Source organism: Triturus cristatus, chromosome 1_2, assembly GCF_964204655.1.
Source record: "Triturus cristatus chromosome 1_2, aTriCri1.1, whole genome shotgun sequence".
NCBI classification, from domain to species: domain Eukaryota; kingdom Metazoa; phylum Chordata; class Amphibia; order Caudata; family Salamandridae; genus Triturus; species Triturus cristatus.
Window position 1 is genome coordinate 988,934,155 of NC_140580.1, and position 15,558 is coordinate 988,949,712.

Genomic DNA, 15,558 nt, shown 5'->3' on the forward strand with positions numbered 1-15,558 from the left:
AGCTTGCAACAGAGGTTAGATGCTCCTACTTTCTATAGTGGTCCCACCATAGAGCTTGCTTTAGAGTGGGATGGTGATGTAAGATCCTGGGATTCTTGGTAGATGTTGTACATCTGGCCCACCATTGCTCTACGACAGTGGTAATCACCACTGATCGATGCTTTATATGTGGATTTTGCAATAGAAATAGTGTGCTCCCGACCTCCCTGCAAAGGTTGGATAGCACTCCAAGCAGAAATACTGGGTTACGGTGCAACAGCCAACCTTATGCTTGTCCGTCTGGTTATCAAGTTATCGAAGTGCTATTTAATTACTCAAAATTCATGTACTTCTGTAAAGTGCCGTTAGAAAAATTAGAGATGATTTTTACTCAGAAAACTGTCTCATGGAGTTTCCTGGTAATCCTTTGTAACATTGCTTTGAATATACTAATTTTAACAAGTTGTAATACGTTTCTTTAATGTTGCATTCCAGATTATCGTCTACAGAAATATTGTTGAACATAAATATTGTGTTCTAAATATCAGAACATAGATTCTATAATATTTATATATATAATATTTACTCCAACACGGAGACATTTTTATAAACGATGTTGAGCACATGCTATTTATTGTAATTGTATTTATATAGTGCTCACTACCCCTGATGAGGCGTTAAAGCGCTTTTCGGTGAGTAGCACGCTACTCCGGAACCCAAAAAGGATTAGTGGTGGATTAGTATAGGGAAATATGTGTTAGTTTGAGTGGTGGATATGTAAGTCTGTTGATTGGACTGAAAAGGATAATGGAGCGATAGAAGAGAGAAAAGTCTAGCAAGTGTTTATTGGGAGTTCATAGCGGTAGGAGGAGGCCTGGGATGACGAAAGGAGAGATGGAGGGAAGAGTCTCTAGGAATGGATTAGGGAGATCATAGTAGTTAAATGAGTTTTCTGATGAGTCCAAGGAGGGATATGTGAGGGAAGAATTTAGAAAGGTTTGTTTGAGAGATCCCAGTAGTAAAATTAGATTGTAGTGGATATTCTGTCTGCGACACGGTCGGGGGGGACCCTTTGGCCCCGTCACTTCTGATTAGCTGCAGCTCTGCTTTAGTCTTGTGATGTTGGCCATAGAAGGATGTAGGCTGAATGCATCACACTCTCGATTGACACACCTTAGACCTGGAGACAAGCTATCCACTTAAACTCTATGGTTCAAACAAGCCTGGTACCTTGGCAGTCAGCACCTCATTTTGACTGACAGAAGCTTCAGCATTCCTTTCTCGGCTGCCTCCCAATGAGACCTCTCTGGTCAATCCCTTCAGGAGAGGTGATCTCGGTTCAGACGGCCTGGATACCATTGCCAACCGTACTACCTAGTAAAACACAAAAAGGCCATCTTTTAAAAAAAAATAATAATTTGAGCGTTCCTGTCCAAGCAAGAAGACATGTTAGTGATAAAGCTCAGTTTTTAAATACTCTAGAATAATTTGAAATGCAATAAGGAATATGCTACTTACCAGTATGCATCTGTTCTTGGCATGTAGAGCTGCAGATCTACACACCATGCATAGATCGCCATCTGGTGTTGGGTCCGGATGTTTGCACTTGTTTTTTTTCCTGGAAAGTCTTTGGAAGTCACGAAGTAGGTGACTTGTCCTTAGGATCATAGTGCGCTTGGACATCGGCTCCATCCTCAGATTGTTTTTCGTCAGCAGGGAAATGATGGAGCTTTGTAAGAAACAGGAAGATGCCCTTGTATGTTGTATCTAAATAAGATAATACTGGAACATTTAAAGGAAGCCGGGGAGGCGGGTGGGCGTGTGTAGATCTGCAGCTCTACATGCCAAGAACAGATGCATACTGGAAAGTAGCATATTCCGTTCGAGGCATATGAGCTGCAGATTACACACTATGCATAGATTGTATAGCAGTCCCACTCCTTAGCGGCGGCCACCAGTATCTGTTGCAGTGGTCTGAAATAGGGTTTTGAGTACAGCTTGGCACACACTGGCTTGTTGTCTTGATTGCACATCTACACAATAGTGTTTTGTGAACGTATGCGGTGTAGACCATGTAGCTGCTTTGCAGATGTCATCTAACGGAATGTTCCCTAAGAATGCCATAGAAGCCCCTATTTTTCTTGTAGAGTGGGCTCTAGGAGGAACAGTAAAGTGCGTTTTGCTTTGTGGTAGCAAATTTGTATGCATTTAACAATCCATCTGGCTATCCCGGACTTGGATATGGGATTGCCCTTGTGTGGTGGTGAGAAAGAAACGAAAAGTTGTGTGGTTTTTCGAAAAGGCTGTGTTCTTTCAATGTAATAGAGCAATGCTCTTTTAACATCTAAAGTATGAAGAGCTCTTTCTGCGACTGTGTGTGGTTGCGAGAAGAATACGGGCAACTCCACAGATTGATTAAGGTGGAAGGGGGAAATGACCTTAGGTAGGAATTTAGGATTAGTGTGGAGAACCACTGGGTTGTGATGGATTTGTAAGAATGGTTCTTGAGTAGTTAGGGCTTGTAGCTCACTAACTCTTCTTAGAGATGTTATGGCCACTAGGAAAGCAACCTTCCATGTTAAGAATTGTAGCTCACATTTATGTAGAGGTTCAAAGGGTGGTCCCATTAGTCGTGTGAGAACGATATTTAAATTCCGCACAGGTGAGGGTGGACAGTCGGGGAGGAATTATCCTTATGAGTCATTCCATAAAAGCTTTGATGGCAGGTACTCTAAATAGTGATAAATGTTGTCTATTTGGTAGATATGCTGCTATAGCAGCAAGGTGTAGCCGAACAGACGTATAGGCTAAGTTGCACCTTTGTAGGTGTAGTAGGTAGGTTATGATGTGTTGGATAGACACATCTAAGGGATTGATGCTATTGTTATGACAATATATCACAAATCGTTTCCACTTGGCTGCATGGCAGGCTCTAGTGGTAGGGCGTCTAGCCTCCTTAATGACGTTCATACAGTCAGGAGGAAGGTTAAGGTAACCAAATTCTAAGATTTCAGGAGCCAGATCGCAAGGTTGAGCTGAGCTGGGTCCGGGTGTCTGATCTCTCCACGGTTCTGGGTTAAGAGGCGTGGTGAGAGGTGTAATCTTTGGTGCGGAACTACTGACAGTTCCAGCAATGTGGTGTACCGTGGTTGTCTGGCCCAAGTTGGAGCAACTAGAATGAGAGTCAGTGAGTGTTGCCGTAGTTTGCGTACCACTAGTGGTACGAGTGTGAGAGGCGGAAAAGCGTTCGCAAATCTGCCTGACCAGTTCATTCATATCGCATTGCCTTTGGACAATGGGTGTGGGTATCTGGCGGCGAAGCTTGGGCATTTGACGTTTTCGTGGGTGGCGAAGAGGTCTATCTGTGGTTGCTCCCACATTTGAAAATATGGTTGAAGAACTTGTGGATGGAGTTTTCACTCGTGGATCTGTTGTGTTTGACGACTTAACAGATCGGCTATGGTGTTTTGGACTCCTGGGACGTGTTGGGCTAGGAGAAATATGTTCTGAGGTATAGCCCACCTCCATATGTTTTGTGCTAGCTGGGAGAGTTGCAGAGAGTGTGTCCCGCCTTGTTTTTGGATGTAGTACATGGCTGTCATGTTGTCTGTGCGGACTAAGACAGCCTTGCCCGATATTTGTTTTTTAAATGCTTTTAAGGCTAGGAATATGGCTAGTAATTCCAGATAATTGATGTGAAATAACTTCTGTTGAGGTGTCCACCTGCCTTGCATGGTGTGGTGTAATAGGTGAGCTCCCTAGCCGGAGAGCGATGCGTCCGCTGTCATGACAATTTGAGGAACTGGCTCTAGGAATGGTCGCCCTTTGGAAAGGTTTTTGGTGTTCCACCACTGCAGAGAGCGATGAGTGCGACCGTCTACCAACACCAGATCTGTTAGCTGACCTTGAGCCTGGTTCCATTGGCATGCTAAGCACTCTTATATGGGACGCATGTGGAGTCTTGCATGAGGCACTATGAATATGCAAGAGGCCATCATCCCTATGAGCTGCATGAACACTCGAGCTGGAAGAGAGTGATGCGGCTGAAATTTGGGTAGGAGAGCAAGAATGCTTGCTATCCTTGCTGGACTGGGATAGGCTAACGCTTTTGAGGCGTTTATTGTGGCGTCGAGGTACTGTTGTGTGTGAGAGGGTTGCAGATGAGACTTGGTGTGGTTTACTGTGAACCCTAGTTCGTGGAGTAATTGGATAGTCGCGTGCGTGTGATAAACACACTGGTTGTACGAGCTGGCTTTTATGAGCCAGTCGTCGAGGTATGGGAAGACGTGAATGTGTTGTCTTCTTAGATGGGCTGCGACTACTGCTAGGCACTTTGTGAATACCTGTGGTGCTGTTGTGACTCCGAAAGGGAGTACTTTGAATTGATAGTGCTGCCCGTCTACTACAAACCTGAGATATTTTCTGTGAGCAGCGTGTATGAGAATATGGAAATAGGCATCCTTGAGATCTAAGGTGGCTAGGAAGTCGCCCTGTGAAAGTAGAGGGCGGACTTGCTGAAGTGTGACCATGTGGAAGTGGTCTGACTGTATGTACAGGTTTAGTGGCCTGAGGTCTAGGATAGGTCTCAGAGAGCCATCCTTCTTTGGGATGACAAAGTACAGGGAGTAAACTCCTGTGTTTTGTTGGTGCAGGGGAACTAGTTCTATTGCACTTTTTTGTAGTAATGAAATTACCTCTTGTTTGAGGAGTGACAAGTGTTCTGCTGACATTGGACGCTGTTTGGGTGGAATGTTTGGGGGGTAGAGGTAAGTTTGAGACAGTAACCTGATTGCACTATTTGTCGCACCCACCTGTCTGTGGTGATGTTGGTGCAGACAGAAAGGAACTGCTGTAGTCTTCCCCCGACAGGAGTGTAATGGTCTGGGGGAAGCGGAGGGAAATCATTGGGCGGGGGTGGAGGCAGAGCGGGTGTTGTTAGTCTTGCCTCTGCTCTTGTTATTGTTGCCTCTGTATCCTCCTCTGTGGTAACCTCTGGTGCAGGCGGATTGGGTGGGAGCCTTGTAGGAGGTGGATGGGGTATCAGACGAGTATCCTCTGGAGTTGCCCCTGTAGGATGAGCGACTAAAAGAACGTCTAGGAGCTTGCGATTGCAAAGCTCCCATTGATTTGGCTGTGTTTGGGTCCTTTTTCATCTTCTCAAGGGACTCATCAACATTAGGGCCAAAAAGGTGTTGTTGGTCGAATGGTTGATTGAGGATAGAGCTTTGCACCTCAGGTTTAAACCCAGAAATGCATAGCCACGCGTGCCTGCGAAGAAGGACGCTTGTGTTTACTGCTCTGGATGCGGTATCTGCTACATCAAGAGCACACCGGATAGAGGTGTTGGTGATAATTTTACCCTCTTGTATTAGGTCGTTGGCCTTATGTTTGTATTTGTCCGGGAGGTGTTGGAGTAGGGACTTTAACTCATCATAGTGAGCCCTATTGTATCTGGCTAACAGGGCTTGAGTATTTGCGATGCACCAAATATTAGCTGCCTGGGACGCTGTTCTTTTGCCAGAGGCGTCCAGGAGTTTAGACTCATTGTCGGGCGGAGCTGTATCACCTGTTGTCTGCGAATTAGCTCTTTTCCTAGCATTTGAGACCACCATGGAGTCTAATGGAACAGAGCCCCTAATATAAGCTGGGTCTGTAGGGGCAGCTTTGCATTTCTTCTCAATTCTAGGATTGATGATTCTAGTCCTGACAGGGTCTTTAAATACTTCTGTAGCATGTTTAATCACCCCTTTGAGCATGGGTAAAGTGGATGTGGACCTTTGGGTGGTGTCGAAAGTGTCCATTAAAAAGTCGCCTTCGACCAGTTCTGTATGTAGGTCGACCCTGTGGTACTGGGCAGCCCGGTGTATTAGCTGATAAAAACCCATGGTATCTTCTGGTGGGGAAGGCCTAGAGGGGTAGATGTCCTCTTGTGGGACATTAGGGACATCAGGCGTATTATAGTCATCCCAGGGATCAGGGGAGCCCGGAGGACTGGGGTCATCTAGTGGCATGTTGTTGTCACCGTCCCCTGTATCATCATATGTGTCGTCATCTACCGGTGTAGGGGATGGCGTAGGAGAACGAGGTTGGGGAGGTGGAGAAGGAGGTGGAGGAGGTGGTGGTGGTGGAGGTGGAGAGGGCACCCTAAGAGGTGATGTGGCTATATCCCTCTTTTTAGGTGCAGGCACATCCAGTGGTCTTTTTCTGGAACTGAGAGTCAATTGACCCATTTTAGGGTCTTTAGTTTTTTGATGAGGGTCTGGTCGAAAAAGCTGGCTGCGGAGCGGTTTTGGGCTTCGAGCAGTGTGATTTACCAGTCTCTGTGTGCTTCTTCGGTGTCAATGCTTTTTTCGGCTCCGAAGAGTGGGAGTCCGAACATTTGGGGAGTGGCTTTTTCGTCGCCTCAGTTTTTTTCGGTGCCGGGGAGTCACTGGTTGGAGTCTTCGTGCCGAGGGCTTCGGGGTGGAAGTAGTGGTCGGCTCCGAGGATGGGTCCGGCTTCTTTTTCTGTGCCGATGATTGGGTTTCGGCGCCGGTGGCAAGCAGACTCGAGCCCGAGTCACCGGAAGGCTTAGTAGGCTTCTTTGCCGGGCCCGAGGGCGGAGCATGGGAAGCAGTGTGTCGGTGTGCACCTGAGCCCGAAGGTGAAGGTGTGACCGAAGCCTTTGTTGTTGTAGGGAGTGGGTCGGGGTCGACGTCTTTACTTACGACCCATTGAGCTGGAGTCACTTCAACGTCGGAGTCATCGGCTTCGGAGGCGCTGATGAGCTCTTCTTCGATCCGCTCCTCTGGCACATCGACGCCCTCCTGGAAGATGTCGTCGGGGATCGAACTCGACTAGCGAGCCATGGTCCTTCGAGCTCGTCGATCCCAGATGGTCTTCTTCGAGCGGAAGGAGGCACAAGCCAGACAGACTCTGGCCTCGTGCTCGGGAGAGAGGCAGAGGTTACACACCTCATTCAGATCGGTGTGGGGAAACTTCGACCCACATCGAGGACACTTTTTGAAAGGGGTCCTTTCCATGAGCCAGATGCCAAGGCTCGGGTCGGCCCGAAGGCCTTCTTCGACGACCGGAAACGAAGATTTGTAGAGATGCGCGCCGATTAGGGTTCGCGATCGAGACAATACCGTCGAAAGGGTGAAGGATTGCGCGTCGAAACAGGAATCAGTAACGGTTCCGAACTGGAGCGTGAGAAACACATCCGAACCCGATAGCGGAAAAAAACAATATGAGGATAGAGCCGATGCCCACGCGCACTATGATCCTAAGGAGGAGTCACCTACCTCGTGACTTCCAAAGACTTTCCAGGGCAAAAACAAGTGCAAACATCCGGACCCAACACCAGATGGCGATCTATTCATAGTGTGTAATCTGCAGCTCATATGCCTCGAACAAAGGATTTACATTCCTGTATTCTAAGTCAACTTACTGCCTCAGAACATATGCCTTAGAAATATCTTTTTTCTTTGAGAGTCAACTTACTATCTTAGAACATATGTCTGGAATGCATTCCCTACTTTTATTATTTCCACATAAGACTCGCCTAATAATAACATTTTTAATTAACACTTACAACCATATATTTGCTATTTCACAACGCTGTAAACCACATGTATGAGTGATCTGCCCCCTCATTGAAAACATGGATCACTGTTGTGCAGAAATAGTGTCCAGTAACCAGATTATCGATTTTCTATCTGCCTAGCACAATTATGAAAAAAATCTACGTCCAAACCGAACGATGCCGTGCTGATAGTGGACAATCACCAGGCATTGCTGGGCATCTCCCATTATTGTTGCACATGGTTTCAACAACTTTTGCTGCCAGACAAAGGTTGCTGAATTACTGTCAATATCAACCATTCCACCAGATACTTCCCAAATTACCACCACGGATTTCAAATCGTTTATAATAATGCGAAAATGACTGTAATTTATTATATTATTGGCTGAGCCCTTTCAGTCCTTGTTTACCAACCGAGATGATGATCAAGGCTTCAATGAGGGTTCATCTATTAAAGCTGGAGAGAAGAAAATCTTTGAGCCATACAGGAATTAAGCCTCTGACTTGAAGGTTATGCATGGATCTCTGCAGCAAGAGATTAACTTTCTGAGATATCTTTGCTTACTTAAAAGAAGGTGAAATAATGGACTTGCTCTCTCCTTCTTTGTTAGAAAAGGTTTTCACCCAACAGAAGGGGCAGTACACTTTGTAAGGCGTTGGGAAATTAGTTATTTGCCCAGAATCACAGGGTGTCGAACCAGGGCTTGGATTTGAACCCCGTCCCCCGGTTTCAAATTCAGCTGTTCTAGATGAAAGTCCAAACTTCCTCATACGCAAACAGTACATGCTGTATTGTGACATGCTACAAAAAAATTGTCATGGCACATGAACTAGTTGCTCTTTTATGAAAGAACAGCTCAGTAGTGTTTCAATGTTGGCAGACCATCTACCCAAGAGTGGCTTGAGGTAGAGGTGGCTTGGTACCAATGTGTAAAAAACATGTTGAGCCAACTTGTATGTTTGTGTTGATTTCTGTAGATGTATTGGGTTTTACAGAACCCCTTAGCATACCACACAGGACGTTATGACTGTTTATTCACAAGGGTATGCCTATCAGCCTCAGAGTGCAATGCACACTATCTGTAGACATAAGGTTAGGAAAGATATGCAACAATACATTAAATCCCTTCATTTTATGTTCACAGAGAAAACATTTTTCAATTTAAAGAAGTACCATGGAAATGGAGTATTTGGTCTCTTTCGCACATTTCTTCTACCACTTAAGCTTACTCAAAATAGGTGAAAGTGGATCAGTGCGGAAAAAGACTCTGCAAATGCCTGTGATTATACCCACTAATGTATTAGGATACTGAGTCACAGGGGCCGGTCTCATTTTGGAACAGTGGCATAGGATTGGCACTTATCCCTGGGAACCTAATAAATGGGCATCTGCATACCATGTATTTCCAGCAATAAAAGATGGCTGGAAAGGTCAACAGACCATTTTCAAGTGGAACTTAGACCACCTCAAAAACTGCATATGATTTTCAATGGAGACCCCATAAAGGAGAACATAACAACTAGTAACTGGACTCAGATGAACCGGACACAGGTGGCAAGATCAGTGCTTTGAATTCTGGCATTTGGGGGGCTCTAACTGCACCAGTGACTTTCATGGAATGGTGTCCTTATTTTCTCGGAAATGGGGGGTGAGAGAGTGAATGAGATGAAGAGGGAGAGAGAATGATTGAAAAAATGGGTCAGAATGAGTGGAGGAATGAGGCAATGAGAGTGAGAGTGACTGAAACAGTGAGTGAGACTGATAGGTTTTCTGAAACATTTGCAGAATACAACTCAAGCTTTGAGATCTCTATACACTCTGGAAGAAGAGTCTTAGTCAACATACTAATCTGAGTCACAGAATTGGACAGTAGCTCACAAATCACTTGGGCATTACATGAAGATGGTGCGTTCTGGGAAACAATCAGTTCTGTGAGACTCATAGGAGTACTTGTTGTTGTTAGTATGTTCTTAACTTCCTTTTAGTATAAATAGATACACTCAAGAATACACACTAAGAATATATTTTTTATATATGGGGCTATCCACCATGGCGGATGTGTTCCCTGGAGGACAGTTCATAACTCCAGAAAGCATAGGCGCCCGGGGCGAGGTTCCTGCCATGCAATTGTTTATCTATACTAGATTGCGCTCGGCTATGCGTGCACTATACCCACACTTCCCTACAGAGCCGCCAACCCTTGAGGCATTACAACTCCTATACACTGCTCCATCTAAGGCCAGGCTTGTCACTAGACTTTACAAGGCATCGCAAAGTGATATACCATCTGGGGGCGCGACTGCGATGGCCAAAAGGAATGCTGTGTTGCCAGAGCCGCTTTCTGAGGGTGATTGGTTAAGCAGCTGCTGCCTGACGAGCCAGCTGACGGCGAATGGCAATCTACGGTTGGTACATTTTAAATATCTACATCAGCTGTATTACACTCCTGCACAACTTCATCGGTATGGGCTGCGACAAACTGACACCTGCAAGCGCTGTGGTGCATCCGGGGCTATCTTTTATCATCTAGCTTGGGAGTGTCCCAAAGTGTATGCCTATTGGGGCTCGGTCATAAGGATTATTTGCCTGATGATTGAGGAGTCTGTTAAGTGCAGCCAGGGGATGTCTGCTGGGGGTTGGCGCTAAAGTGAAGGCATCCAATAAGAAATTTGTGTCCATAGCACTATTGATGGCTAAGCGCAGGGTCTCCATCTGCTGGGAGAGCAGGGTTGTGCCCACCGCTAAACTATGGCTACAGGATCTGGCTTACTGCGGGGATCAGCTCACATATTATGTGGAGGAACTACCGACCACGTCCAAGCCACAAGATATTTGGAGGCCGCTTACGTCCTACCTACTGTCAATAACTGACATTTGATGATTGTACAATGTTCATGAAACTGCCCTGCCTGCTCCCACTCTGCTATGTGTTTCCTGCTAGTGCCATGTCTGTATGTATTTGTGCTCTTGACAATGTGCTCTGCAACACTGTGATTTATGTAATGAGTTTATGTGAATCATACATGCTTTGCCAATGCCATAACCTAAATAATTGTAAGAGGTTCTTTCCTGTATTTGAAGAAGCAAAAATAAACTAAAAAAAAAAAAAAAAAAGAATATATTTTTTATGACCATCTTAGTAGTGGGGGTGTGCAATATATTCTGCTCCACTAAAGGAACTGGTGGAATTTTGGCCACTACACGTTATGCTTGTAACGCGGTGTTCTGGGCAAATTTCGGTAACCACTGCGTGGTTGAGGCGTTAGTCCTCTAGTGTGATTTTTGGTCACTAGGAGGGCACCCAGTGAGATTTTTCCAATGCAGGTAGTCAGAAAGCTGAAGCTGGAGTGGAAAATCTACTGGAGGGGTAGCAAAATCAACCGAGAAGCTGCGCCCTCTGACATGCTGCATGGTGCCGTTCGTGCTGATTTTGCAGTGCGGCGCAATCTCTTGGCACTACATCAAACAATTACAATACAGTACAACACACAGGACTTTCCTCTGTTTCCTCTTCTTTCTCCTTTATTGTACATCCTTCAAGGAAAGAGTTGCTGAATGCTAGGCACCTTATGCCTCCTGTGGGTTGGCATAGATACTTTCTCTTTTCTAAGTCACAGGCGACAGCAAGGAAAAGAAAGAGCTAAATCGTTGTGGCGTATTTGTACAATTTTACAATACTTTTTGTCCTTTATTTTACTCCCATTTTCTAATAGTCCTGGCTTTTATAGATGTTATGTATTCATTTAGGTTTGATGGCAACTATGTTTTGTAAATCAAATACTTTTAGATTTTTGCCTGGAGGAAATGATTGTATGCCAGTTGATCTAGTATGACAAATTATTAAAGCCCTAAACAACTGTTGCAACTTTACCAGGCGTTCCAGAATGTACTCTACACACTCATTTCACATCACCAATTCCAGCTTTCCTTTATACCAAGGGTCTCCAAACGTTTCTATAACAAGAGCTACTTCTGAGCAGTTATAGGTGTCTTGAGCTTTTATTGGTTAATGGTTTTGACTATTGTTGCAGTACAAACACAACAGTGATCACAATCTGAGGATCACCAGTAGTGGTCACCTAATGTATGTCACAATATCAAGTGAAATAATAGTGTCAGTGCCAAAATATCATATCCTTAATATTGACTAATAAAATATCATGAAAGAACATATATATAAGTAAGGTAAGTTTAGATCTACTAATCATATCTCCACTCTATGTGGCCTGAAGATATATATCTTCAAGCTAAATAGATGTGGAGTTTAATGTGAATGCAATTGAACAGACCCATAAATATCTACCAACATGATATGGCGGAAGTCTATATTCTGGATACAATATTTTGGCTGGACGATATTTAAAACTCAGTATTGTAGTAGAATACCAACCATCCCAACACATAAGACAGTTACTAACAGCAATGCCAGGAAAAGCTTAATAATTATAAAATGTGTCCTCATGGCTAATTAAATAACTTGCACAGTTGAAAGTGCCTAATGACAAGTGGAAATCTCCTCATCTCAGTTTAAACCACAATTCAAAGAGCATCTTTAAATATTCTTTTGATTTTTTATCATTTTGCTTACAGACATCAGTATATCAGTTTCGCATAATACATATGGTTCTATTAAATGTGAACTTTTCATGATGGGTTAACACGCTAAAAGAAAAAAAAATGTTGCCTCAAAAATCAGTTTTTGTGCTTGGTCTCCAAATGTCAGCTTGTGATTTCCCTTGAACAAATACATCATATTGACAGAGTCTGCTCCAGCTGCACACGTATTCGCATCACATGACAGGGATACCTACCATAATGCAAAAGATGACCACGCTATGCCAAGGATGCCCACCATTTTGTCAGGACCACAACTGTGCCATGTCTGCCCACCATAATGCTAAGAACCACCAAATCATGCAAGCCATTGCCGTTATAAATGCAAGGTTGGCCACAATTATATGATAGAGGGCCATAATTAGGCAAAGCATACATAGAGTATGCAGTGATAGCTGCCATTGCGTCATCATTAGTCCAAAGATGCCCAACATATGTTAAGATTTCCCATTATTATGCAAATAATAACATTATATCAGAGACAACCCCTTTATATTGGGGGCACGATATATATTTGGTGTTGCCCAACACCGTAAATGGCTTCAAGGATGAGGAAATGTTTTTTAAGGATGGACACACCGGCCACATGCACAACACATTCATTATAAATGCACATACACACAGATAAACGTTTAAACAATTACACATACACACATGCACACACCTCTACCACCGTCTGAAACACACAAGGGCATTACCTGCCCCCACTCTCAATCCAGTCTCTGCTCTCCTTGTTTACATATCTGCTAAAGCATGTGTATCACAAACTTCCACTATTTATGGCAATCCCATACTCTAATGACACCACTCTGGAGAATGCTGGTCAAGGTTTCCTTGGTACTTGAAAGTGCTAGAGTGGCACTTGCCAAGTGACAAATCTCCATGCAACTGTGCTAAATTGAGAGTGGAGATAGGTGGTCTTGTTGCAGGTATGGCAGGCTGTCGCAGTGAGTATTTGTGAATAAGCGTGTCACCCTGCCATTGGTTTAGTTGAAGGCCAGGCAAGGATGTGTGTAGTGCTGCCATCTTAAAAATGGCTAGACCATCTGAATTTCATAGTGTTCTGGGCTACCCTTGATGATTTCTGATTTTAAAAAAAATATTTTTGTGGCTACAAAAACTTTCCATGTCCCCCAGTGCCACCATTTGCTCATTACATATTCTAACAAGGTCTGCGTGAAATTTTAATTGTAACTGAGATTTTTGTGAAATGTAATTTTCACCTTATGCAAAATCCACAACATTTCTCTAAATTTCTCATTATCCGATTTTGTGTAACTTTTAAAAAGTGACCTTGAACCTCACGTAAAAAATAAAAACTTCTGCGATACAAGCTGGTGACTGGTTCATCCCTGAAAATGTGTTTCTAGCCGCTATCTTGTGAGACTTTTTTACATAAGTTGTGGGATTGCTTTTAAAAAGGTCACAATATAACGGCAGATAAAAGTTTGCTACGAAAGATTAATTTTACAAAATTGTCAGGTTTCAGGCACATTTTGCAGGACGAAAGTAGGCATTTTGCACATGTGCAAAGTTGTGCTTGATCACATACAGTTCTCAGAGTGAGAAAAGCAGATTCATGAAGTCTGATTTCACTGTACCTCAGAAGGGGATTGTGTTGTCTCTGCAGGCGATTCTGTTGACCAGGATAAAGACGAGTTTCTCCTACATTGGGCAAACACAAGGAAGCAATAGTATGGTCAACAGTTAGAAAGGTAGCTTCACGACTTAGCTAACATAAACATTGCAAAATGACCGTAGACCTTCCTTTTCCTTGATTTAATAATATAGGATATCCGTCAAGTTGTTTTCAACATACTAAAAAAATCCAACGTGGCACCTGTGCACTCCAAACGCTCCTATAAGTACTTCACTGGATTCGATAGTAAAGTTTATTTTCACAACATTATATGGTGTCCTTTCCATTATTGCCCAATTATCAGCAATAGTTTTAAAACCCACCGAGAAGATTGCTTTATTCCAAAGCTCTCCCTCAATCTATCAATCAGGGTTTTTGAAGCATGCTCCTCACCCGTGAGGGTGTCAAGGCACCGGGGACAGGGGGAGTTGGAGGGGAGGCGTGGGGGGAATGTGAGCCACTCCGTTGAGGTCATTCGAAGAACCAGGTCTTGAGGTCCTTTCTGAACTGGTGCAGTGTCGGGCTTCATTGGAGGTGAAGTGGACGTTCGTTCCAGGTTTTGGATGCAGGTGGGAGCAGTATCTTACACCTGCTCTGGTCCTGCAGAAACGAGGGATGGTGGCTAAGGCGAGGTCGGCTGAGCAGAGATTTCTCTTAGGAGTCGTGGAAAGAGATTCAGTCGTTGATGTATTGGGGTCCGGTGATGTGGACGGCTTTGTAGGTGTGTGTGAGCAGCTTGAAGGTTATTCTTCTTTCGACAGGAAACCAGTGGAGGTCACAGAGCTGTTGGGTGATGTGGCCCTGTCGTGGGATATCGAGGTTAAGTCTGGCTGCGGCATTCTGGATGGTCTGTAGTTTGTGGAGGAGTTTTTGATGATTCCTGGGTAGGGGGCATTGCCGTAGTCTAATGTGCTGACCAAGTAGCAAGCAGAATCAGCCTTTTGATCCCACCACAAGGGACTTCCCTTTCAGAGCCCATCAGTGACCGTGTCACCATTCAACCAAGGGAGCCAAACCACAGAAAAAATACATGGAAGGAGGGTACATTGAAACCTGGAACGGAAAAAATCTTCTCCATTCAGCCTCTGTTTTTAGGCAGACATTTGTAATATGTGAAGATGTAAGACCTATTATAGTGCTGTCTGTGTCAGGACCATTGTAAAATGTTGTGCCATAGACCAAGATGGGGGCTCCTAAATACGTACATGGGTTGTAGAAAATAGACCTAAACTGATCTGCACACTGAAAAATATCAGGAGGAAGAAATATGGCTTGAGAGAGGGAGATGAAGCAGAGAAGCAAGGCGGATGATAAGTGACAGAGTTAATGGGGAGAGACAGGATACTAAAGACAAGTATTGGCAAAGCCAACAGCTCTTGCCAATGTGAGAACTAATGGCTTTGTCAATGTGTTTAGCCATGTTGTTCGCCAGCGTGGCTGCTTTCCAGCTTGGTTTAAAGTTAGTGCTGTAGAGGAGAGTGGTGTGGAGTGGACTGTCATAGAGTGGAGTGGGGTAGAGTGGAGTGGCGTAGAGTAGAATAGAGTGATGTAAAGTGGAGTGGCATAGTGGAGTAGACTGTCGTAGACTGGAATGGAGCAGAGTGTAACAGAATGGAGTGGCACAGAGTGGAGTAAAGAAAAGAGTTGTACACTGGAGTGTCGTATAGTGTCAGAGAAGTGAAGTGTCAGAGTAGAGTGTCGTAGAGTTGAGTTTCTCAAAGTGGAGTAGAGTAGTGTAGAGTGTCATAGAGTGGAGCAGGG

At 44.3% G+C, this 15,558-nt stretch overlaps 1 protein-coding gene across 2 annotated transcripts in view; it reads right to left on the reverse strand.

Annotated features, from left to right (window-relative positions):
• LOC146868543 (uncharacterized) overlaps positions 1-15,558 on the reverse strand; it is a 152,626-nt gene that overhangs the window by 25,256 nt on the left and 111,812 nt on the right. For both annotated transcript variants that reach the window (XM_085611112.1, XM_085611104.1), the window contains exons 10-11: positions 13,760-13,823; positions 1,210-1,353 (exon numbers count right to left, since the gene is read on the reverse strand). In XM_085611112.1, coding sequence (XP_085467238.1) covers positions 1,210-1,353; positions 13,760-13,823 — 208 coding nt within the window. The remainder of the gene's footprint in view (positions 1-1,209; positions 1,354-13,759; positions 13,824-15,558) is intronic.